Source organism: Suillus discolor (assembly GCF_016758755.1).
Source record: "Suillus discolor strain FC423 chromosome Unknown F5147scaffold_4, whole genome shotgun sequence".
Lineage (NCBI taxonomy): Eukaryota > Fungi > Basidiomycota > Agaricomycetes > Boletales > Suillaceae > Suillus > Suillus discolor.
The window spans coordinates 303,408-329,291 of NW_024541251.1; the positions used below are offsets into that span (position 1 = coordinate 303,408).

Sequence of the window (25,884 nt, forward strand, 5' to 3'; positions counted from 1 at the left end):
TCTACAGTGTTAGCGACGTGAAAACAGATAACTGTGCACCCAGTGGGGATAGATATGACAGGACAGGACATAGGGAGGACAAGTGCACGGGAAAATATTGGGTCCGATGTGTGGGAAATGTCGGGTCCATCAGACTAGTGTTGGGTTCGTCAGCCTAGCATCAGGTTTAGCGGATAAACATCGGATTGAGCGGGTGAGTGTCGGATAACATTGGGAAGTGATTCAAGTGCGATGGGTGTTTGACATGCATTGGGAATTAGCTGAATATGAGCCTAGCGTGAGCTTGAGTGCTACAATGAGTTGCAAGGCAGTTGACTTGTTCATCAAATTAGAACCACACAAACTGCTCAATATCCTCGGTGTGAATATGTGAGTCCAGATAAACTCTGACAGATGCAGCATCTGAACCCTTCCCAGTGAACAATTGGATGTCTGTCTCAGTGCTTTCAGATTTGATAGTTGTAGGTTGCCCCCCAGTTGTAGATTTCGATGGAGGGACTTGGTGGAGATGCAGAGCCATTTAAGTAGTTTTGAACTATGTAGTATGAGTAGTACCAGTTGTTAGTTTTGAGCCTTTAATTGAGCATGTTCATCCCACCGATCACGCTTGATATGAAAGAATTGATTTTGATGGTGACTTGGCATGGCAGTTTACACAAATATATATTGGAATGTTTGGGTAGTAGAGTGAACTCAAGTTTGGACACTAGTGTGGTGAAGTAGTGAAGCACAAAGAGTGTCCAATGGACCCTAATTGCACAAACTTTCATTGTTCCCTTACTATTACAAGTACTAGTTTACATTCACTATCTTCCAACAAACAGAGCCTTGGGGACTCGACAGAATCATGTCTGTCTATGAACCGGATGTGATGCGCAAACTGCTGTCAATGCTGGAGCCGAAAGACATGCAGAAAAAATTTGAGGCAAACTGGAAAGACATGGAAATCATGCCGAATGACATGACACGGGATGGATTTCTTTAGCCCAAATCCACTTCGGGCATTCTCAGATCCTTATGATGTAAAAGAGTACAATGTGAGGCCAATCTCACATGACATGGTCACCGAGGTCTGCCAGGAGTTTGTGTCGGGAACGCAGGAAAGGGAGTCAGAGGAATATCTTTGCACTCTGTCTGGTGAGGAATTGCTCTGCTATCAGTACTTAACACTCACCTTGTATGCTGAGCAGGCATAAGCATTTCATTTAACAACATTCTGTGCTGCTACAAAGGCAACCATAACCAACCAAGAGAAACAGAAGTTGAATGTCCTGAAGGGAGGGATTATAAGTCTGATGAACGAGAATAATGAGATTGTGGGCTGGGTAAGTCCATCTTTCACAAACTGAATGAGACAGTGCCTAAATTGATACGGCTAATTACTACATTAGTGCTTCTGCCATGGCCAGTCAAATGCTGAAATAAGTGAGCTTCTTGAAGGCCTCAAGATATGATGCGAGGCTCTTGACGTCCCTCCACCTGAAGTGTTTGTTGCTGACAACTGCTGTCATGTTCACAGTGCTGTGAATGTCATTTTCCCTGATGCTACAATGAAACTGGATGTCTGGCATTTCATTATGAGGCGGGTACATTTTCCTTTACATCTAATAATCTACAAGCTAATTCTAAGAGCAAGATACGCAACTGTTATCCTTAATTCCTTCAAGAATCCCCATCGAAAAGAGGTAGTTGCAGAGATCTCGGCCTGTATCCTGAAGAAACATGCTGAGGGCGGGAATCCCGCTGTGGGTACAACAATTCTGATGGTGATTCAGAACAATGTGTTGGGTCTTGCAGAACCTAGCTGCTATTCAACCCTAAAGGGTTTCTGGACCAGGCTCAAGGCTCAGAGGAGAGGAAATATGATAGAAACTTGCTGAGTACTCAAACTCATACTGGTAACTGGTGAAAAGGTAACTTTCTTATGTAAGCTACAAAAGTGCAAACATAACACTAAGGTAAGAACAGTCTCTACAAGCCTAGCCAGGAATCAGTTCCTACATCTCATACAAACTTTAAATCATGACTGTCCCCAGTCATCTACCCATGCAAACCAAAACTAAGCTAAACTGAGAAAACTAACCTGGGGGCCCTCAAACACCTGTTTTACCTGACATCTCTTGTGCCAGGCGAACCGCATCAGTGAGTGAGGGTCAGGCAGATGGATAAAATGATGACCCCAGCACCTGTTTTCCCTGACATCTCTTGTGCCAGGTGAACCGCATCAGTACTAGGGGAATGGTAGACGATAAAAACGATGAAATGCGAAGTAGTGGTTGTGCGGATGACGGCGGGGAGTGGACGGATCGAAAGAGGCAAACGAGGGCTTCGAAATGAGTATAGGGTTGCCTAGGTTTGGTCAAGAACTGAGGGAGAAATGAGGAAAATGGTGGAAAAGGGAGGAAAACACAAGAAGGGCGGATTGCGGTGGAACACGCGGTCGTATCTGAAAACTGATCAGACGGATGGAAAGCGGAGGTAAATGCGGTCAGAACGAGTATTGGGCTGATAGGTGTGCAATGAAGGGGTGAGAAGATATAGATAAAATGGTGTAAATGGGCGGTAAAATAGAGGGGCGGCGGAAAACGCGAATGGTGGGCGAACGGCGAAGCGGAGCGGGGTGCCGATGGGCGCGAATGAAAGCCATGAACAAGGGCTTTAAAACGAGTATAGGGTCGAGGGGTTTTAATGCGAAATGGGCTGGTGAAAGTGCGACAAAGTGCGGAGGTGCAAGAGGGAGGAGGAGGAAGGGGTATGGTGCAGGGCAACAAGGGCTGGTCCTATCAAGAAGCGAATTGGGGTGATGGACAGAGCCACTGAATGATGGTAAATGGTTAAAAGAGCTAAATGAGACAGGCCTTTGAGCACCCAGAAAACCCTTATCTCCCCTCAACTTCTCAAAAACACCAAAAACTCGATATCTCCAGCGCAGCAACTCTTAAGTGAGTCAGGAGACAAGTAAGACGACATTCGTATATAAGAGTATGAGGACTGGGGCTCGTGTTGGCTCTGGCGCTTAGTGTCAGTCAGCGGATACGACAGAGATTTAGACTTAGAGTCCAATGTTTGTGCAGGAAGAAGATCCTCATCATTATACAAAAGGCAAGGTATATATATTCTAAGTAGTGTTTAAGCGCTGTCAAGCGCTAAAGCAAGCTGGAAAGCAAAGCGAGTACATGATGATATGTAATAAGGGTCCATGACGAAACATACAGAATATGTGCGCAAGTGCCGGAGATATGTCAGAATACATGAGAACAAGATAGGAATACGCACCGATGAACCGAACGGACATGGAATGGATGGATGGAGGACGAGCGACGGAACCAAAGGTGCATGCGCCAATGCGCGACCGAAACACCTGTGCGTGCGAGTGGCTGATGAAGCACCAAATGCACAGAAATGAGATACGGGTCGCACTGCATTCAGGAGGTGATTAGGACATTGGAGAATTAGACCTCTACGAGGCCACAGAGATGTTAGTCTCTACATCTCATAGGAACTTAGCTTCTGACTGTCCCCAGTCAGTGTACATAGGGGTGGATGGACTTAGTGAAATTTCGATGAGGAAAGTCATGTGATCGTGGGCAAAACGTGCCAAATCAGATGTGGAGCAGATCCACTGTGGTCGTGTGAATTGTGGTGAGCAGGCGGAATTGTGCTGACATAATGTGGTTCATTTCCGACATAAAAGCCGGCCACATGTCGCGCTTCTCTTCTTCAATTCAATACTCCATCGCAGCTTCGCGATTATCTTTGCTTCCATCTATCATCATGTCTTCCATCATCTTTAACCCTGCTATGTTGACAGTGTCTCCCTCCCCCTCCCCCAAACCTGAGGAGCGCCCACTAGAGGGTGGCAACGTGTCCATCGACGACACCACTCTCGATGATGCGGCTCCAAAGGAGCCTGAGGAATCCGAGTCTGACTGGGTTGAACGTGCTTGGGCCGCCATGCTTAACACTATGCGCATGTGCGTTGAGACTGCTCCTCCCTCCAAGCCAGAGCTATTGGAGGAACAGGAGTCTTGGCTTCACGACTGGAATGTCGCAATGGTGAGTGGCACATTTTACTTTGTGCTTACTTTATCGCTAACGGCTCCCTTTTAGGCTGATATGACCGTTGTCTACGAGTGGGCGCGTGCGGCTTCGCTGCATGTGTCCCTTAACGACACAGAGAATGTTACATTGGCCGAGGGCAAAATTGCTGCGAGGACGCTGACAAGAGCCATGAAGGCTTGGAAGGAGAAGGCGGAAGAGTCTGCCATGACTGCATGCCCAGCATGCGCTGAGAAGGGGAAGGGGAAGGAGGTCATTGCCAGCGAGAAGATAGTGGAGAAGGCGACAGAGAAGTCAGGTGAGAAGGTGCCCGAACCTGTCCTTACCAATATGGGATGTCCAGTGGGTTTTTCTTTCCTTCACTTGGTTTTTCAGGTTCGCTTACATGTCTTTCTAGCGTTTGGGTGGGCATATGACTGCTACTTCTGTCAGCCGTCCTGCTGAGAGGTGCGAGCATTGTGCCACGTCCAGCACTAAGTGCGTCGTTGTGCAGCCGAGCGGGAGATGCGAGGGCTGCACTAAAGCATGAAAGGGCTGTTCGTTTGGTGAGCTCGCACTTATTACTTCCTCTTCGTTTTACTAATGCTTAATTGATTTAGTTGCCGCTAAGAACAAGGGACGCGCGCCGGCTGTGCCGAAGTGCAAGGCGCCTCCCTCCACGCAAACGACTGCGCCGGACACCGGCAAGTCCGAGGTGGAAATTGTGGGCGAGGCTACAGCCAATGAACCCATTGCCGGTACCTCAAAGGAGACCATTGTTGTCCAGCGGCCAAAGCAACCGCTTGCCTCTGCTGCTGAACCTGTGGTGAAGCGTCCTCGTTTGGACGCCAATACTGAGTTGGACGAGGCATGCGCTGAGTCCGCTCAACTTCGTGCTGAGAACGCCGAGCTCCATACTCGGAACGACAAGTATCAGGTCGCTCTGACCGAGATGTGTCAACACTCCTGGACGCAAGAGTCTGAGTTGCTTCACATGAGCAACTGGCTGTATCTTTTGGCGCGCGACTGGGGAACTTGGGAGAAGGAGCTTTGCGAGGTCCTAGAGGAGTAGATAGTCTGTTTAGGATACTTTTAGATTTAGAATCGCCTATTGGCGCCAAAGAGCACCTTGTACTATAGTGTCTCTGGTTTCTCCAGCACCCGGTGCACCTAATACGATAGTACTTTGCGTCCTGTCCGATGTCCGTGTCCATTCCCAATTACATTGTCTGATTCGATTCGCCAGCCTGATTAAGGAAGAGGAATACGCGAGTGAGTGCATGTAAGAATATAGAGTTATAAGGAAAATACGGCGATCACGCAAACTGCGCGCTTGTCCTGTCTTCTTCGGGTGTCTTTTCGCGTCTATTCCTTCACATGTCCCTGTGTGTCGCTGATATTAGATGTCGGTGTATAATCTATGAGTAAGAATGGGCGTGGCGCGGCTGCGAGCATTAGAAATGGGAGGTCTATGGGGTAGTCATGCGCGCACTTCTAGGTAACTTATCTTCAGTATGTATTTGACGGTTTATTATCGCCCGATCGGCGGTTATAGAATAGAGTCTGTTGGATGTATGTTCAATGCAATGTGTGTGTTATGAGACATGATAAAAGGAAACTGAGGTTGCCGGTTGAAACCCAGGGTAAAACAGAGAGAATGGAAATTGACGGTATGTTTTTGTGATTGTTTTGTTGTTATATATTGTTTTTGTTTTTGTGTGCGATGCGGAAAGTGGGAATATGCGGTTAGAATGTCAGGTGATATGCGGGAAATGGTTGCACGCTACGTGTCGGGCGCGCGCTCTGGTTCATCTTCATCGGGTTCTTCAATATCTTCGTCGGCTAAATGATCAAGAGTCTCATCGTCTTTACCAGTGACACTTGTCACCATAATGCGCTCATCGCTGCGCGGATGATAAGGAATGACGCAGAAAGCTGTGTAGCGCAATTTAGAGATAGCGCTGTCCAACTCGGCCAGCAGATATGAGCCTCCTTTTGTGTGGCGCACTACAATCATAGGTCCCAAGTATCGCGGCTTCGTCTTCTTGCTTAACTCATATTCAACCTTCGAATTGCGCACCAGTACTAAGGTACCGAGTGCATGGTTGTAATCGCAGATCGTCGCGCGAAAGCGCTTCTTGAAATCATGGATAGACATGTAGCGCGCTTTCATTACCTTGTCCCTGATAGTGCTGAGATCCACTATGCGCTTCTGTAACTGCCGTGCGCGCCAAGCAATGAGTTCTGCGGTGGTAAATGGCGCGTGCGCTGGCGTTGGCGCTAAGAACGTAGCTTCTGCAAGGTCAAAGGGGAAGATTGGCTCAATGCCGTGCACCATAAAATATGGCGATAAGCCTGTTGACTTGTGCACGATGACGCACTTGGCCCAAAATATGGAATGAACAACTTGATACCAATGAGTATCATCTCCATTGCAAGTTTTAATGATGGCCTCCCGGACATCATGGTGCCAGCGCTCTACTATACCATTCGCTTGCGAGTTATAGGGCGATATGCGGATCGGATGGATATTGTATCTTTCTGCAAGCATGTCCACGGCGAGTCTATAAGCGGGCGCGTTGTCAGTAATGATCTCGGTGATAGGACCCCATCTGCATAGTAGCTCTTCGTATATGAAGGCCATGAGCGACTTGGTATTCTCCTTGCACAACATGCGCCATTCGGGATATGACATGAGTGCGCAGCGCACCTGTACTAGATACTCGTATCCGCCTGCTTTGGGCATCTTCATGGTATCGATGTGTACTCTGCGAAACAAACCTCCAGGCGTTGGTACCATTGGCGGTACTTGGAGCTTCAGCGTCTGCCTGATTTGACATTCATGGCATGTGCACGTGTACCACTTGATATCGTCGTCAATGTGTGGCCACCAAAAATGCAGCAGCAGCAGCATGCGAATGGCATATACGCCCTTATGACCTAGATCATTGTGCGCTTGTTTCAGCAATTGATATTGCTTATGCGGTTTCACCATGGGCTGGTGTTTACCGTTCGCTTTGCGGCGCCAAAGGTTGCCTTCAAGGACAAAGAAGCGTGCCGTGTGATTGATGAATGTGGCGAATGTATCATCTGTAATGTCAGCGGGTCTTTTGCGGTTGAGAAGGAATTGCTCTATTACGGTCATACACTCGTCTATTGCTTGCGCTTTCTCGGAGCGCGGGACTTGCGGATCATCTGGTATCGGTTCTGCAACATCAAGAAAAGTGCATAAGACTGGTAAGCGCCTCAGTGGCTGCGTGAACAGCACTAAGTGCATGGAAAGAGCATATTTGGCGCCGGCTGCCTCTACTTGGAGCATCCTTTCATTTAGGATCACAACTCCAAATGAGTATGCGCGGTCAATCCAATCCTCGTAATCATCGGCTTCCTCTGGATCCTCATCTATGTGTGGTCTCCTTGAGAGACCATCGACGCCTGCATGTTTTGCGGCGGGTACGTGAACAAGATTGAATTGAAATAGAAGAATATCTGCGATCCATCGATTGATGGTCGCATTGGGTTGCAAATTGGGATTATTGATCATACCTTTGATATATTGTGCGTCCACTTCGACCATCAAATTGACGACACCGAATATGTAGACACGCACGGCGCATAGTGCGTGATACAAGCCGTAGAGTTCAAGTTTCGCTTGTGAGTAGTGGCTCTCCACTTCATTGAGCGCGATTGATCCGAAGCGATTGGGGTAGCGCTTGCCATCTTTGCCTACTTGCAGCAGGATATATCCGATCGCGACACACGATGTGTCTACTGCTAGGATGACTTCGCGGCCGCTTTCATAGTCTATCTGCTGAAGCACGGGGGAATCTAGTACTGAGTCCTTGAGTGTTTGCATCACTTGACGCTGCTCTTCACCAAACTCAAATGGAACATCTTTCTTGGTCAAATTAATTAGCAGGCGCGCGATGCGCAAGAAGTTACGAATGAAAATGCATAGAACACCGCATGTGCCTAGGAACCCGCGCATGTGCGACTGGTTCTTCAGCTCAGGCCAATCCCTAATCTTTTGTACCTTAGATTCGTCAGGCACGCGCCCTTCAAAAGTACACTTGTGACCGACGATGGTCGTGGATGGTGCGGCTAGCACGAACTTGGTTGCGGATATTGTTGCACCTACATTTTCTAAGTGCTGCAAGATGCGATTGACGACAATGCAGTGTTCCCATATAAAGTGCCGTATGCCCAGATTATCGGGTATGGTCTCATAAGAGCCATCCTCATTCTGGTATCGGGTTTTTACCGATTTGATCGGCACATCGTCTATGAACGGCAATGTGAATTCGGGGATTTCATGCTGTAATATGAATGCGGTGTCACCTTGGTAAACCTGTACAGCATTAGCGTGTCCTTGCGGAAGTGTTGTTAAATGATGTGGCCCTAGGGGCATTCCAAACGTAGTCATATTGCGTGAATCAACGTGAAGTGCACACTGATCATAACCAGTATACAAATCCAACATAGCATACACTGCGTATCCGGCGAACATTTCTGCTAAAAAGTCGGGAAAGGGTGGAACCGACGCGTCGCGAATAGTGACTTTGTTGAGCGGTGTAGGTCGTGGACTAAGCGCAAGGAATGGCCATCCTTCTTGATGACACAGAACCAGCATGAACAATAGGCGGCTGTCGATGGTTCATATATGCTGGATGAAATCTTTTCCTTGATAATGCAAATGACTTCGCCGGTGATTGTGGGTGGGATCGGAATATTGCGCTGCGGCCATGGGGTGTGCAGTACTGTCAGGATTTTGTACAGCAGAAAATATGTTTTGTTGAGGCAGCCCCATTCTGAGGCACCCCAGGCGAACACGAGTTTGTGAACCCTAACGAGCCAGTGTACTAGCTTGAGCTCTTCAGGCCATAGCCAATTGGCTGGATCTAAATCTAACTTTTCAGCGTGCTCGTGTGTGAAGCAGGTTCCTGGTTCAAATTCTGGGGGGTGAGTCAGTAAGTCTGGTAACCCGGCGAGCGGGTCTTTGGGTAGCTGGCGCACTATCCTATACTCTGGCGGCATAGTGGTAGGCACTGTGCGCACTTTCTTTGCAACTGGTTCATACATCAGCGTGTGAAGCGCATGATCATAATAATAATAAAAATTAAAGGTGTTTATAGATGCCTGATCAATAATGGAACGGGTTGACGATAAATGCGCATAATGCGCCGATGGTTGTGATGCGATATGAGAACGGGAGAAACAGTACTTTGCGCGAATGCGGAAAACAATGCAGGGATGCTCCTTAAGAGCGATAATTGGGTGCTTGAGGCGCGCACGCTTTGCAGCGCTTCAGGAAACATGCGAGAATGATTGAGACTAGACGAAGGAAAATACCGGTATTGGAGTGTATGTGGGGTTGGGGGAATATATATAGCGGTGCGGTTCCAAATTGAGTTTGGCGCAATAAGGGATTCCTTTTCTTCTTTCTTAATAGTTGGCACTTCGATTGATAAGGGCGCGCGTGACCGCGATAAGGGTTCTTCTTTGATGGTTGCGCTAGAAACGGTTAGTGGAGTAAGTGGAGAGAGGGGAATAAAATTAGGATCTGATGGATTCCTTGACGTTTCTACAAAGGCGCCCAGTGGTAAGTTGCGGGGGTTGTCGTGTGACTCAAAGTCGTCTGAGGATTCACCATGTACTGATTCTTTAGGGGACGGCGTGACTGGTGATGCGGGCGCGAATGGGTTCGGCGAAAATAGAGATAGATCTGGGCGCACGGGCTCCGAGAAGTTCCAAGGGCAATTGCGCTTAACTGGAGTCAAAATTTCCTGAATGGTTGATAAACCTGAAGAGGCAACCGCTCTTCTAAATTCTTCTAAGGCTTCGTTTCTTGCTACGTGGTCTTTGGTAGGCCTGAGTACCCTACCGGCTTTCTCAGATGATCCCCTCGCAGTGGGCTCCAGTTGTGGGTACAACAATTCTGATGGTGATTCAGAATAATGTGTTGGGTCTTGCAGAACCTAGCTGCTATTCAACCCTAAAGGGTTTCTGGACCAGGCTCAAGGCTCAGAGGAGAGGAAATATGATAGAAACTTGCTGAGTACTCAAACTCATACTGGTAACTGGTGAAAAGGTAACTTTCTTATGTAAGCTACAAAGTGCAAACATAACACTAAGGTAAGAACAGTCTCTACAAGCCTAGCCAGGAATCAGTTCCTACACCGCGAAGTACTGGGACCGAACTGAGCAGGAGATGAAACTTACCTCGACATTCGAGAAATGGGCTTGTGAAGGCATAGTTTGGTCAGCAGTTCATGAGGAACAGCTCAAACACATATGGAAAGGCTGCCTCAAACATCAGTGGCAGAACATACAAACAGATGGAAGCCATGTGAAGGGGTCTCACAAAGGCTGGAACTCACTCCAGTGTGTGCACACCAGCAGAATTGTGACCTTCACAGGCCTTTGCCACGACTTTGTTCTTCAACAAAACATTCACATTGCCTTTTCAAGAGTGAGCAAATCAGACTTCATCACATCAACTCACAGCTCTCATCATGTTCACCTCATCAACAGGATCATGAACCAATTCAACAACCTCCGACTCAAAGACAAGGCCACCAGCACATGTTGCCTGCCAGAGCTTGTTGAAACCCCATCTGAAGAGCATTTCAGGCTCATTGAATCAAGTTTTGTGTCCATGTTTTATGGGCTACTGGATGTCAAGGCCAAAGAGTCACCAGTGGAGCTTGATATGACTGGCCCCAAGTTGCTTGAGGCACTCAGCAGCGAAGGCGACACACTTGACCTCGCCCTGCAGTCTGCAAGGTCTGAAATACTTGAGGAACTTAACATTGACCCACAGCTTCTTTCCTAGCCTCAGGCACTCTTGGATGCACAGCTGTCACTGTTCTGCCCTACTGCAACCATCACAATCACCACAGCTGCAGCGGCAGAAGTTGCTGACACCAGCAAGGCCATGTCTCATTTGGCCGTCATCATGACAAACACTCAGCCACAACCAACAATGAAGCACAAGGCAGATGACATTGTCACCATCTCAGAAAATGAGTCTGAAGATTCTGGCCAACCCAGGGCAGCAGCATGCAAGCCACCCCACAAAATCATGTGGCATATGACCACTACCACTGGTGCTGATACTCCAGAGGTCACTACATTACTGTCAAATTAGGTAAGCCCACTCTTCCTCTTCTTCCCATTTTCCCTCTCCATCATACCTACCTCCCTCCTCTATGGACGACTCATCTTATGAAAAATTCACCACCTTGTATGAAAAACTTCACTTTCCTCCCATCTTCCTCCCCATCATACCTACCTCCCTCTTCTATGGACCGACTCATCTTACGAAAAATTCACCACCTTGTATGAAAAACTTCACTTTTCTCCCATTTTCCCTCCCATTATAACCTACCTCTGATCCACATTACAGGGGATTTCTCCAGTCACACTAGACCACTACCTCAAACCAAGAAGCCGGCTGCCACACTGCAAAGCTCTCTCACAACGGCCATCAGATGCCAGTGCCAGCACTCAGTGTCAACTTCCTGCAGTTATACCCAGCTCCACTCCCTCAAACTTAGTTTCAGTGATTAGTCCTGCTGGTACTGCTGCTTTCGCACCCATTCTGAGGTCCCCAGGGATGACCCGTTCTCAACACTTCTTCACCATTGCCACAAGAATTGATGCCTGCGCCATGCAAATCTCTGGCAATATTGAGTTCCACTTATTTATGGACATGAGAGCTGAGTTTGTGTGGATCTCATTCAAGATGATGCCCAAACAGTGGGCTGTAGCTACTGAGACTTACAATAACCATCTTGAGGAGAAGAATTATGCTAATGGGCTCGAAACGGTGAAGAAGAACCCCCAGGCCCTTCTCTGAAAGCTCGGCGACATTGAGGTGGTCATGATGAACTGTGTTGCAAAGAGTAACTTCAAATGTGAGTTCCACTGCTTCACCGGCATTTTTTCATGTGCTAACTACTTGCTTTATTCACAATACAGCTTGTTCTGGAGAAGGTACTGTCATGCTATTAAGCTCATCAAGGCTGAGCCTAGGAAGAAGGTGCACAAGTCTTTGTTGAACTTTTCGTGTTTGCTCACTCTCTATACTACTACCCTTGCTTCCAGATTCACAAGGCACACACGTGCTCCCACTGTAAGACCATCATGTACCCCAGTCCCGAGAACTCGGAGTACAATCATTGATGGGGCTTTTGTGCTGATGGCACCAAGCAGGTGTCCAAAAACGAGCCACCTCCATCCAGGCCACAGCCACCAGGTGTATTCTCCAAAGGCAAGCACTTCTATCCATGCGCCTTCCTCGAAACCGTCAAGCAAATCTACGAGAAAGTATTCCTATGGCCTTCTGGTGAAAGCCCTGCCCTCAAACAGGAGGCATTTGCAACAATGCTGCTGGACTGGTCAACAACACTCGAATCAGGGACAGTGTTGTTTAAGTTGTATGAGGAGCTGGAGATTAATGGAATGACACCGGATGTGCTACTCACTGTGCACAATGGTGTCAAGCACCTTCACATTGAGTATCTGCAGGAGCACTGGACCACATTGTAGTATTTTAAAAAAAATCTTCATTCCAATTCATGCTATTGACACTCGTCTCATCCTCATTTTTCTTAGCATTTTCACTACCCTCATGTCCACATTTTGTACATACATTAACTTCTCCTCACCTCTATCTGTCCCCGTCCTCCACTTCACGTCATTCTCTCCCTGTTCTACACGATAGCTAGCATTGTGTCTCCCTCCTCCGTTTTCTCAACCAAATGTCACATGACTTACGATTGGTCTTGCAAATGGTCCATCCCTTCACATGGTGAAGTTTCCCAAAATTCAATGGAAATTCAAATTCACATTCAATTATGTGACCTTACATCTACAGATCTAAACCTTGGGATCTGGCTTGATTTATTGAATGTGATAAACATATATATGCACTTTACTATCATTCGACAGGAAATGCACAATTTCCACTTATCACTGAATAACATCACTGTGCATTAGGCCCAACAATAATTATTTTATTTTATTGAGAGCTTGTTGCACTGGCAGCACTGGAAGTTGAGGTGTTGAAAACTCAATAGATATGCACAATTTTGTCACACTATGTCACATGTGGCACCTCAGCCAATACACAATAGTATTGAAAGTCTGACAGCACTCATAGTGAAGAGTCCACACCATTCAATAACACGACAGATGGCCCAAAATCAAATCTAATTGAGGGAATAATAGCGGGACTCAAAGTAAAATTCTAGACTTGCTAAAGCGCTCGGTACAAGATTGGCTAAACATTCTAACAAGATGGAGATGGCCAGCATTAGTATTGGAGCTTGAATACTAATGCCTGCCATTTGCCAATGTGTGTGCCGTTCTGCAAGACTGAAAGCAGACACTCAAACTCGCCCAAAGGTGATGGACTTGCCCCCCCCCCCCCCCCCCCCCCTCCATCCATCTGGATCCCATGGAAAAGGGCGATCTCGAGGACATGGGTCCAATCCCCTTCATAATCAGACTCCTAGGACTGCTGGACTGAAGATTATTATCCATTGGACGAGACCTGCAGATCTCCACTGCACAGACACCCTGGTGCAGCATCTTTCCACTCACCCTCCAGATGCCCACACACTATTCTATGAGGGGAAAAAATTGGCCCCTTCCAGCAATGAGAAGCATCCTTCTGGAAAGTACAAAGGGGAGATCCATCATATCTTAGTGAAACTGATCTTTGAGACCAACTCAGACTATTCAGCAGCATATGCTGAGGATCCAAAGAAGTTTGACATAGTGGTGGGCAATCACATCATTTCATAAGTGGTCTACTGCTCAGACTTGCAGCTACTAATTTAATTCTTAAAAGTCTTAAAAAGTCTTTCAAAGAGCAACTTGACAAATTCAACAAGACCGGTGCTGGTGTCACCCTGCTTGATGAAAATGCAGCCATTAATCTACATAGTGAGTGTTTTTTGTCACTGGTTTTTTTGCTTTAATCGATTTTAAGAACAAGTCTTACTTGAGTTCCTGTGATACGACCAACTCCACCCCTTTCTGTTCTCTAACCCAATGGTCAGCGCCAAAATATTCACCTCCCAGCTGGGAGTCGACCACACTACTGATTTCTATAATCTCATTCATCCATGTGAGGGGGCTAGTCCCTCTACGAACCAGGAACCTCAGCACCCTTCCACACACCCTCAGCACCCTCTCCCAAGCCCACATGATGCTGGCAATCAGTGCATTCCCCCATATGTCCCCCCTTCACAGCACCCCCCTCATTACACTGGCACTGAAGGCAATCTGATTGACGATCTGGATGGTGACCTCTATAATGACCCTCATGCTGATGAGGACGAGCTTGGCCCTTTCTCTGCCCCCCTCGGCAATGTGCTTGATACGTTGGATGGGGACATCAATATGTGCGATGATGACGATGACAGGGAGTTCAACTCCCATTATGATGTCATCATCCTCAATAGTCCCCCCAAAGTGGTGAGACATAAACAGCAGTACATGGCTTCTCCTTCTCCCCCTCCTGCCAATTCAAATTCTTTTATTCTCCCACAGAAGTCCCAGACACCTGCATACCATAGTCGCACGGTGTTTGGTTCTGCTTCACCTTGCAGCCAAGCACTAGGCAGACCATCCTCATTTGTTTCACCAGTGGGCATGTCGTGCAGCTGGTCCAGTCTCACATCCACAACATCCTCGTCACCCTACATATTGTCTGACTATCATGTATCACTGATGTCATCCTAGACATCACTTTCTGCAAAGCCACAGAGCTCCATGAGCTCAAAGAAGAAGAAGACCTCAACAACAGACATAGAGGACTACCTTGACATGCTCAACAACAAGATCTCAAACATCCAGAGCAACATGTCTAAGCGCCGAGGAATGAGAAATGAGTGCTATGCCATCAAAATACATTACCAATCCCAGAAGAAGGAATTCCAGTGGCACTGCAAGTCTCATTCGCAAGAAGTCTTCCTTTCAGCCACTGCACATCAACACAAGCAGGAGGCTAAGGACAAGGATATCCTCTGCCTTCAGGATGCAGCTGCCTTGCAGGAAAAGGAGGCTGAGACTTGGCACCTCAAGATCCAATATCAAAGCATGATGATGCATGCTGCAGATAAAGATGTTGATCCCTCGTCATTGTCGCCATCAGTTTAAATGCGTGTTGTCATTGTCACATTTTTTTGTCTTTGTTGTCACTTGATTTTGCTACATACATTTTACATACATTTCTTGAGTCTCTTGAATACCTAGTAATAAACACTAGGATACAGTGATCATTATTTGCTAAACCTCTACTTAATGGTGCAAGAAGGCCATACAGGGGATAAGCCACTGACATATATCTGCCAGTGGATGGTCCAGCCTGTAACTGTGGTGGGAGGTCTGGTGAAGTTCGAAGAGGACGAGCCTCTGAAAAGCTTGGCACTGGCTGCAAAAATCATGGCTCACTACCTGGATAATGGAGTGGGTATGCAGGTGGCAAATTAAATGAGGGGAAAGGTGACAGCCTGTTTATTTGCTGTGTCACCTGACTTGAGGAGGGACCTGGAGTGCTGATATGCGCACCTATTCAGACATTATCAGCAATGAAATGAATATTAAATTAAGACAAATACAACCATAACAATTAATGCTTAGAATGATGTAGTGAAACAACAATGGCTAAGCACAACACACAGTAAGCACTCAGCCAAATATAATAGTTGTGGTCTTGCACAGCCTAGTCTGCTATACTTGTGAGACAAGTGTGTTTGACCCAAGGAGCTTGCTGTTTGGTATTAGAATAATTAGTTATATGAAAAGGAAGATAGTCCAGGTGCGGGAAACAAAGTCCAAAGGTATAATTATGAGTTTGATGTTTTTGGGTGTTCGGGTTAGCAGGTTTCCTCAGATTGCATCAAGTTAGCATCAGGAATGTAGCAAATGTCAGGGATAGTGAATGTCTGATTACTGTCAGATGTTTCAGAGTGTTTTGGATAAAGAAAGGATGATATTTGTGGAATTCAGCTAATAACTACTAAATATTGGATGACCTCCTTCTACTTGGAAGTAGAAAGGTAAGTAATAGGTAGGAGGTATGCGAAATATATAGTATCTATGTAGAATTTTGGAGTGCTATAGGTGAAAGTAGTAGTGATAATTTTCAGGTCCAATGTCCTATGTAATGAGATATGTAGTACTGTGGACATGTAATAACACTGTCTACAATGTTAGCGATGTGAAAATGAATAACTGTGCACCTAGTGGGGATAGACATGACATAGGGAGGACATTTTTGTCGGGTTAGCATTAGATTAGCATCGGGTTAGTGGATAAGTGTCGGATAACATTGGGAAGTGATTCATGTACAACATGTGTTTGACATACATTGGAAAATAGCAGAATACAAGCCTAGCGTGAGCTCGAGTGCTACAACAAGTGGCTGAGACTGCATAGCTTGAATATCCATTGTTGACGAGTCAGGATAGCTGTCTGAGTTGTTGAGCGCTCAATTGCCCTGAGATAAGTAAAGATCAGAAAGTTGGCAGTCCTGGCATAGGTCTAGGGTATTCTCCAAGTGTTTTTTTGATGTGTTCCAAAACCTCAGGCTTTGTGCTTATGATTGACAGTGAAAGAGCAGTAGCAATATCCTCCAGTTTTAATTTTGACTTGCCACTTAGCTATCCTGTGTAAATCTCTGTGTTGTCCATTACATTGCGCTGTGCTTGTTATGCAGCCTCTGCTTTTTGTTTCTTCTCTACTCATTTCACATCTTTCTCTGCTGTTTTTTGATGTACCTGTTCACTGGTCATCAGCCCATGCATCTGCAGACCCTTTCCCTGTCTATTTTGCCTATCTTCCTAGGCATTCAGTCACTGCTTGAAAGTATTGTAGTCTCATCTCACCATTACTGCATGACCAACAGCAGTATCATGTTACCATTTCATCTCCTCACTTTCCACCTTCATCTTCTCACTATCTGCCTTCATCTTCTCATTTTCGGCATGCAAGCACTCAATTTCCTGTTCATAGCATTCCATTCATGTTGAATAACCACTAGACTGGGAGCAATTTGAGGAGAAGATGATGCTGAATGAGGTTGTAGAATATAAGCCTGAGAGGGACTTTATAATCGGTCTAGTTCACAGATGCATCGAATGGAGACTGCTGCTTCTATTGGTATTTACAGGTGTAGGGGGTTGAAAATCACTTTTTTGCAAATTGAAACCTAGATGTGCAGTTAAGTACTAAGATAACAGTGATGTTCTGATTTACTCATTTTGCTCCTCTGTAATGAATGTCTATGCTATTGATAACTTACTTTTCAGGATAATCTGCAGAATAAGTAAATATTCGGAGATAAAACCTATATATGATGCTGTTACAATAGAGAACCACAATGCCATGTTCATAGGCCTGTAAGAACTCAGGATTAAGTAAAATTTTCCATTGAGCTTGAAAAAGTTTGTGATGGTAATGGGTTGCACATTCCCAGCTGACTCCCTTGACTTGAGTGTAAGTATCCATGAAGTCTTTGAATGAGTTAGGAAGCTGCCAGGCATCAGTCTCAATGCATGAGAGAATACTTGTTTGAGAACATACCTTTTAAAAGTACACTATGTGATTACCCAAATTGCAGGACAGTTTGCACTGACAGTATTTTGATTTGTTCCCAAAGTACATATAAACCAGCCATAGTTTTGTGTTATCAAAACTCATCAGGTGTGTAATGTCTGACCAAACCATTAATGCAACAATTAACAGGGAAAATTACATCCTGGTTCTCTAAGGGGACTCCTGAAGATTGCAGTGTGCATCCATGAAGGCTGGGGAAGAGTACAACTTGCCTTAAATGTTAACTTCACATTGAAGGTGGGGGGCACTCTATTGCAGTTGGTAAGGCTTGTAAGATAATATTGGTGCTGCAGCCATCCTATTTTGAGCAGGTGAATGTTCCTGCACCTTGAAGTACCACCTAGGGACAGAAAAGCAACACACTGTCTTTGAAGTAAAAGAAGTCAGTTTAATTCTAGTAGCTCACTTACTTGCCACAGAAATAGACCCGCCCTTTCTAGCATTCATATCAATAGGACATTGGACCTGAAAATCAGTGCTACTACTTTCGCCTATAGCACTCCGAAATTCTACATAGACACTATATATTTCGCATACCTCCTACCTATTACTTTACCTTTCTACCTCTGAGTAGGAGGAGGTCATCTGATATTTAGTAGTTCTTAGCTGAATTCCACAATATCATCCATTCTTTATCCAAAACATTTTGAAACACCTGCCATTCGCTATCCCTGACATTTGCTATATTCCTGACACAAACCTGACGCTAACCCGATGCAAACCTGATGAAACCCACTAACCTGAAACTCAAAAATATCAGACCTGACATTTTTTGACATTGGACTCGTAATTATACCTTTGGACTTTGTTTCCTGCACTTCGGACTATCTTCGTTTTCATATAACTGATTATTCTAATACCATACAGCAAACCCCTTGGGTCAAATGCACTTGTCTTGCAAGTATAGCAGACTAGGCTGTGCTAGACCACAACATTTTATATTGCTAAACACTTACTTCATGTAGTGTTCAGCAATTGTTGTATCTCTACACCGTTGACCATGGTAGGATACTGAAAATTGGTCATTTTACTGTTTTCACATCCTAGTAAGACAGTGCATTACAGTTCATCGGGTGATGGGTCTAATGTCTTATTTTACCGTTCATGGTGTAGAGCCAATCTTTCTGTTCAACCTTGTGGAAGGAACATTCCTAGTAGCACTACTCGGACGCATCCAGTTCACTACGACAGACCTCATTGCATGGCGCACCCGTCAACTTCAGAAGCGACAAGAAGACCTCAACGATATCAAGGAAAAAGTTCTAAAGGCTAGGTATAAGTCAATCCAAAATTTCGAGGAGCGGTTCCACGACTCAATCAAGGATTATGATTTCAAACTGGGTTCCTTAGTGTTAGTGCGCAACGCCAGGATCAAATACGAGCTGAATCGAAAGATGAAGCCACGGTATCTTGGACCCATGGTCGTCCTGCACTGCACAAAGGGTGGATCATATCTTTTAGTGGAAGTTGATGGATCCGTGTCTAAACTTCACTATGTGGCTTTCTGCTTAATCCCTTATTTTCTGCACAGTGAGGCTAAACTATCGGTTACAAGTATCACAGGTCTAGAAGATGAAGCACTAAACAATCTAGCAGCAGAAGACGTAGAGGAACCTGACGATGAAGAAACCGAGTTCGACGCCTAACCCATGCATTCCTTACCATCCTTCAATCACCCACACTCTTTATCCATGTCACCCGCTTTTGGTTCTGTTCAAATACAAAAGAAAAACACAAAAACAATACCTTAGTATGATAGCCTCAGTTTTACTTCGGGTTTTGGCTGGTGATCTCATCTTTTCCCTTTCCAATACTTACCTATGTTATGTGTGCTTCCGTGCATAGACTCTTATTATATCTCAAAGCACAGACATTGTTCAAAGGACTCAAAGGACTATATCGCGCACCCAATGATTACTGTACATTTCTCTTGTAATGCGCAGGTAGCGCACCATGCCCATTTATGTTGAAAGTCCCTAGCCATACCCACCTGCGGCCACAGGTATAGAGGAAGGAAGACACTCACAAAGGAAGACAAGCCGGACAGTACTCCACAAACATTAGTATCATCATCTGATTCACCTTCTAACACACATGCACTCATTTTACCTTACTCGTTCTTAGGCACACAGCGGAGCTAGGACCGGACACTGGACAATGGACATGGACAAGGAGCCTGGAACTTAGGATCAAACCACGCTACAGTCAAACCAAGTATCTATTCACAATGCGTGGTATTCTAGAAGGGAAAGGAAAAGTATCTACTGGTGGCGGCGGTGCTTCTTGTTGCAGACACTAAGGAGGTCAACGACATTCATGACCTTGCCCATCATAGCTTGTATAGTAGCCATCTGCGCATAGATTGAGCGTGTCAGTGCCTCAGTCTCCAGATCCTCCAGGTCCACATCTTCCACATCGCCCAGTGGTTCCATCCCCTCCCTCAACGATCTCTTCTTACCGGTAGCCTTTCGCGTATCCGTGACCTCCTCCTCATCCAATACCTCGACCGTGTCACGCAGGCGTCGGATAAGAACCTCCTTGGAAGGTCCGGGCATGGGCATAGATTCCACGGTCGAGGCAGTACAAGCCTTTGGCTGCAGCAATGGCTTAATAGCGCAACCTAAGACAGAAAGATTAGCATGAAGTCTGGAACTATTAACGAAGAAAATGTACCCTTCCCCTTACGCGTTGAGTGCTTGCACCCCTGCCACGTGGCCTTGCAGTTCTGGCAGACCATACTAGGCAAGCCTTGGCAGCGGACATCTTGCTTCACTGCACCACTCACATCTGTCCTTGTGGATGACAAGCGTGGGAGCGGTGCTTATCCACGGGGTCTTCTAAGAGATCGAGTTAGGAAGCATAGGAAAGAAAAATAAGGAAGTTACTCACCTGTTTGGGCAGAACCATGGCCTTCTTGGGCAAAGCACTGCTTGGGGTGCTCCTTCTCCTCCTCCTCCTCATCACCCTCCTCCTCTTCCTCAGCCTTATTCTCACCAGAACCATCCTTAGCAGGTCCATCATCTTCGGCAGTGTGCTTGTCATCAGTGCCAGCAGACATCCTAACATCCTCGTCTCTTGCTAAAGTCTCCTTGCGATGGTGTTCTTCCTCAGTGCACTTGGAAGCCTGGTGCTCAGCTTCAGCTCTGAATGTGCAAAGCTGTGCACGGAAGTGATCATAAGCTTTGGAGCTGCAATGACCCTTCCCAGCTTCTTCAGGGCTCAGTGGGAACAAGAGACCAAAGGTCTTCCCGTTGATTGAACATTGGTCAAGGTTGCGCTATTGGAAAGAAGTTAGTAGAGAAGAAACAAAGAATAGATCCTGACATACCATAATGCATTCCCATGAGTGGCACCATTCCTCCTTCTCCATTATCAGCTCGGCACAATCCTCAGGAATAGAGTCAGAAAGTGAGGCCATTGGAACACGAAGGTCAGCGAAGATGCATTGGAGCTTTTCGCCCTGTGGGGTAACGATGTTGTCAAAAGAGAATGACATGGTAAAGGTTTGATCGATGAAGGAAGAGATACAATGGAAGGGCAGAGGGGAGTTTTATAGGGAACTGTGACCACGTCCACAATGTGTCCACACTTCTCTTCTCATTGTTCTGTTTTAATTTCCAACCATGCCCACCACAAACCTTATTTTCCTGGCAACCACAACACACATTTCCGTTCTCAAGTCTCACGGTCATGTGTTTCTTCCAATGAAAACTTTGTCAAGTCCATTTCCTGCATACGCGCTAACCGGGGACAGTTAGCATTTGAGTCTCCCACGGATGTGACGCTTGGACCCACGCTGGGTGGGAACAAGTGTCTTTCGATACTCATGTCAAGGTCTATGGAAACTTGTTGGATCCATGTCATTCCAATCCTCTCCTAGAAGTTTCCTTCAGCCGATAGCCAACTGGCATATACCTGCACTCAGATCTGTCCTCCATCCATGTCCTTTCCGTGTCCACCTATCTCTGTTGGTGCGTGTTCAATTTCTCTCGGTTTGACTAAACAATATCAAGGCTTATTACATGTAACCGCATATTCCGTTCCACGTGCACCCTCATTACATATTACTTATCTGCCTCGTTTCATCACTACAGTTCTCGCCTACTGTTACAGTCAACTGCAACATCTACAAGAGCCCTCGCTCTGCTAGACTCCCGATGCGGCGGCACACCGCTAGAACTTAGAACGACAGTGGTCTGGACCACTGTGACTCCACCCCTGGCCTAGAAGGCCTTGTACCTGATTCCTGAAGGCTGTGCACCTCATGGACACCCTAGATCGGTGCATGTTGCCTCATGCCGCCTCATGAAGATCCGCAGCGCCTCTTGGCGCCTCACAGTTGATCAGAGATTAAGCCTCATGTATCTTATCTATCCTCATGGTTGACCTCATGGACTGTTATCTCTGATAACAGAGATCCTTAGATACAGACTGAGCTTGAACCCTTATGTACAGACAGTATATAAGTAGACAGATTATTGTATTAGTTCTTTACTTTAATCTACTAGGTAGATCCCCAGAACTAGGTCTTTAGCTTGTCTAATCCACTTGCTTCCTTGAACACCTTTTTGCACTTCTAAGTCGCTCCCCGCGCCTTAGCCGTATTCTCGCTAGCCCTTCATCTCAACAAGGTCCATAGACCTTACCGACATTGACGGAGAGACCTGTCAACATTCGTCAACCTGTAAGATACCCTCGACATGCTTCGCGCAACGGTCCATTTGGACCAGTGTTGAGAAGACTTATCCTAGTTGTAACACCTGCGGGTTTCAGACACTCACGCAGTAGGATAAAGTCTTGCGCGCTACATACAGTATATTACTTCCCTTCCCTTGGACACTTCATTTGTTTTGCAGAGTCACCTTGGACATTCTTAGTACTTTTGATCAATTGACAAGCTTTGTTCATTTCTCACTTTGAACCCACTGTAATGCTCAGACCCACACTGGGCAGCAAATAGGCCATTTGATACTTGTCTCAAGGAGCATAGAACACTATGAGTTTCCTGTCCTCGCATATTCATTATCCTGCAAATAACCTTGTCCCAAACCAAACCCGCTTTTCCCGCGCCTTGCGCATCCGCACTTTCCCACACTTTGGACACCTCGGAAACGCATTAGGAAGGTCCCTCGTCTATTCATAGTCCATCCAAACTCCATTGGTATGTGAATTTCCTTACCTTGAGGCTTGTGAAATGTGTTGCAGCCTTATTACATGTCCTTACATATTTCCTATATTTCCTATCCCTTCCCTCTCTGAGTAAGAGTTTAGACAGTATAAGTTGACTGCTTCTTAGTATTACTTACTACACTTCCCTCGTACTGGATACCTCTCCCTATAGGTTTACCTTCGAAGTAGTCCCTTGTAGTGTGCGCTTTTCAGCCCCTATTAGGTTCCCTATACCTCTCTATACCTAGACTTTCCTTACCTCACAATATACCTTTGCCCTCACTCTCTAAAACCTCGTTCCTTGACTTCCTTATACCTTGTCCGCACTTTCCCACACTTTCTGCACCTTCGGCTGTGTGTTCCCACGCTTCAGATACCTTTGGATACATTCCCATACCTCGCGCATACCTTGTCCACTATTTTCCTGTGCTTAATGCGCTCTCGGGTCATACATATCCATCATTGTTCTAGTAGCAATTCCCTTTAGGGTCAAACACATCTGTATAGACATAGCAGCTAGGCATTAGCTTGACCCAACCTTTCCTTGCCACCTAGCAAGATTGTTATTTCCACACCGCATAACAGATTATTTGAGTATGTAACACCTACTAAGGATGAAGAGCCTGGACAAAAAGTGTTCTTTGAAGCTGATCACGCAGCTCTGCAACTCAAAGATGCTGTCTTTGTAGACATTCTGACTAGCGGAGTCACTGGAGGTGAGGATGATAATATTGACACTATCATGAATTATCCTAGGGGCTGACCTTTGCTGGCAATTCCCGGAGGTAGCATTTACATTTCTGATGTTCATGCTGTAATCCATGCTCATGAGTTTTCTAGGGCATTATATTTGACTGAAGGCCTCTACTGGATGCAGGGATCATTATTCCAGGCACTGTCAAGACATGAGTATCTGCTCCTGACCATGGATGTCCTAGTCAAGTATTTGAGCCAAAGGATATTGCACTTCTTGCTTCTTGGACTGCACTACTCAACGACACTTGCATCAATAGATGTGCCATACTTCTTTATCTAAAGGCAGTATGATTATTTCGCATGATTGAGCAGTTTGCTATCCTTTCAACTCATGACCTCCCGTGCATCTGATATAATGCACCTGATGATGTTCTGTGGTGGAACATGTTATAGACACGTTACTGGGCCAAAGAGGTATGGATCCTTTTTATCCATAGACCATCAAATGTTGGCCACTGGGTTCTATGTGTTGTGCACCTCCAAAGCAAGAAACTCCATCTATTTGACAGTTTTGCTGAGTGGAAGCCCTGGAAAGTTAATATTAAGGTTCATGAGCTCATCTAATTCATTTCAGCATGGACTTAATTAATCCAGGACATCATGAAACTTATTGCTTGCCTTCTGAGTACTGCTTGACAACACAATTACATGGTTCATGTCAACATTGACTTTGATGGGTGGGTTGCACGTCCTCTGATGGTAAGTATTGTTGCAACAATAATGGCGTAAAAAGCAATCTCATCTGATATGTTCTTAAACTAAAGTAGTTCAAACAAATGGTTTCGACTGTGGTGTTTGGGTGCTTACAGTGATTGTGGCAACACTGCATAGGTCTTGGAGAGGAAGACATGCATGCTTTTCGACATTATCTAAGAAAACTCATACTTCAGATCCCAGTATTCTAGCTAGCTAATATCACTGTCCAATGTATACAGATTTAATCCTGTCATTATCATGTGCACCTTATTGTGATAATGATAGATTCTGTGAGCACACTACTGTAAGAGTCACTGCACCATCCTGCAATATCTGTCACAATCTTCCATACCTTCAACATAGTCACTCAACATCACCCACTGCATCAAGAGCATGTTAATATTTTTCCTCAACTCAGCACAAAGATCCATCACTCCCCCTGAACTGTGCTTCTTAGCATGCTCATATACTTCCTCCCTCACCATTTGAGATTGTCAATCATGGATCACCTGGACAAGGTTTTGTATCCAGCGAACTTCTGCTGGGGTATCTGAAGGTCAAGGAGCATGATATGGTGGATCAACATCCCATTACACAAGATCTGATTAATCAAGGTTTTTGGCACTTTGTGATGCTTGTTGAAACAGGTAGGTATCTGGAAGATCTGTTATTGCAAGGTTGATTAGATTGGATGGAAGGGATGGGAGCTCAACATTGGAATCAAGGGTAGGTGATTTGGAAGCATGAATGAGGGACTTTGTTGAACCCTTTCAACTGTGGGCTTTGGCATATATGTGCAAATTCCAAAGTTGACAAGTGTTTTTACCTCTGCACACATAGTATTAGTACTTAGAGATGAAATACTCAAAGCAAGAGTTCTCTGCACCTTTCAGATTGAGCATATTTTGTGGTGTGTTGATGTGTTGCAGCAGTTTTATTAGCAAGAGTGAGATGTTTTGCTTTCCATCCCATAAGTAAAAAGGCAGGGTGCAACTTATTTTAGAAGAAGACTAAAGCAACTAACATGAATAAGTGAATGTTGGAGAGTTGATTTATTTCACCAAATACAGTTTGAATAGAGAATATATATTGGTGCCATTAGAACCGGCATGTCATGGAACATCTTAATATGTACACTAGATGATTTTTCATGTATACTGGAGGTATTAGGATATGTTTTTTGTATGTAAACATCATATTTGAACACTGATTGGCTCATCAAACTCAGTAGTCATACCTTGAGGACAGCTCCATTGGGGGGTTAAATTAATGTCATGGTTCTAAATGATTATCAATCTACATTTAAATGTTTTCTTTGTCGCAGCAAGCCTCCTAAGAGGCTATAAATCCTCTTCAGCCTCTAGAACTAGTTGCTATAAAACACTCACAACCTCTTGAGCCTCCCTAGTAGCACTACATTATATGGTAAGCTGAGGGCACTGATGCTGTGCTTCTTTAATACTCTGGAGTTTCATTTTGAACTTACTGTAATTGTCCTTATTGCCAAGTTATCTTGGAATGTAGTAGATAAGCAACAATTTTATTCTAATAATTGCTATTTTTAATGTCACCCTTGTAGCCTTGCAGCCTCAGGAT

General features: G+C 45.4%; 5 protein-coding genes across 5 annotated transcripts; 4 read left to right on the plus strand and 1 right to left on the minus strand.

The window, feature by feature from the left end:
• Positions 1-3,774: 3,774 nt before the first annotated feature.
• On the plus strand, positions 3,775-5,110 carry F5147DRAFT_757584 (uncharacterized protein; the record flags this gene model as incomplete). Its single annotated transcript, XM_041440380.1, has 4 exons — positions 3,775-4,056; positions 4,111-4,357; positions 4,492-4,536; positions 4,659-5,110. 4 exons carry the CDS (start codon positions 3,775-3,777, stop codon positions 5,108-5,110), a joined length of 1,026 nt encoding a protein of 341 aa, XP_041298399.1.
• Positions 5,111-10,573: 5,463 nt separating this feature from the next.
• F5147DRAFT_648321 (uncharacterized protein) lies at positions 10,574-12,588 on the plus strand (the record flags this gene model as incomplete). Its single annotated transcript, XM_041433274.1, has 7 exons — positions 10,574-10,821; positions 10,966-11,161; positions 11,444-11,866; positions 11,942-11,954; positions 12,019-12,079; positions 12,145-12,172; positions 12,253-12,588. The coding sequence occupies 7 exons, from the start codon at positions 10,574-10,576 to the stop codon at positions 12,586-12,588; spliced, it is 1,305 nt and encodes a 434-aa protein (XP_041298400.1).
• A 1,509-nt stretch (positions 12,589-14,097) lies between these two features.
• F5147DRAFT_768022 (uncharacterized protein) lies at positions 14,098-15,207 on the plus strand (the record flags this gene model as incomplete). Its single annotated transcript, XM_041440924.1, has 2 exons — positions 14,098-14,694; positions 14,791-15,207. 2 exons carry the CDS (start codon positions 14,098-14,100, stop codon positions 15,205-15,207), a joined length of 1,014 nt encoding a protein of 337 aa, XP_041298401.1.
• Positions 15,208-19,928: 4,721 nt separating this feature from the next.
• Positions 19,929-21,163, minus strand: F5147DRAFT_768024 (uncharacterized protein; the record flags this gene model as incomplete). The annotated part of the gene is made up of 5 exons (XM_041440925.1): positions 19,929-20,287; positions 20,341-20,405; positions 20,453-20,504; positions 20,557-20,944; positions 20,996-21,163. The coding sequence occupies 5 exons, from the start codon at positions 21,161-21,163 to the stop codon at positions 19,929-19,931; spliced, it is 1,032 nt and encodes a 343-aa protein (XP_041298402.1).
• A 2,828-nt stretch (positions 21,164-23,991) lies between these two features.
• Positions 23,992-24,156, plus strand: F5147DRAFT_565833 (uncharacterized protein; the record flags this gene model as incomplete). The annotated part of the gene is made up of 1 exon (XM_041430770.1): positions 23,992-24,156. A coding segment is annotated over one exon (165 nt), but the record flags the coding sequence as incomplete, so codon positions are not given.
• Between the last annotated feature and the right edge of the window lie 1,728 nt (positions 24,157-25,884).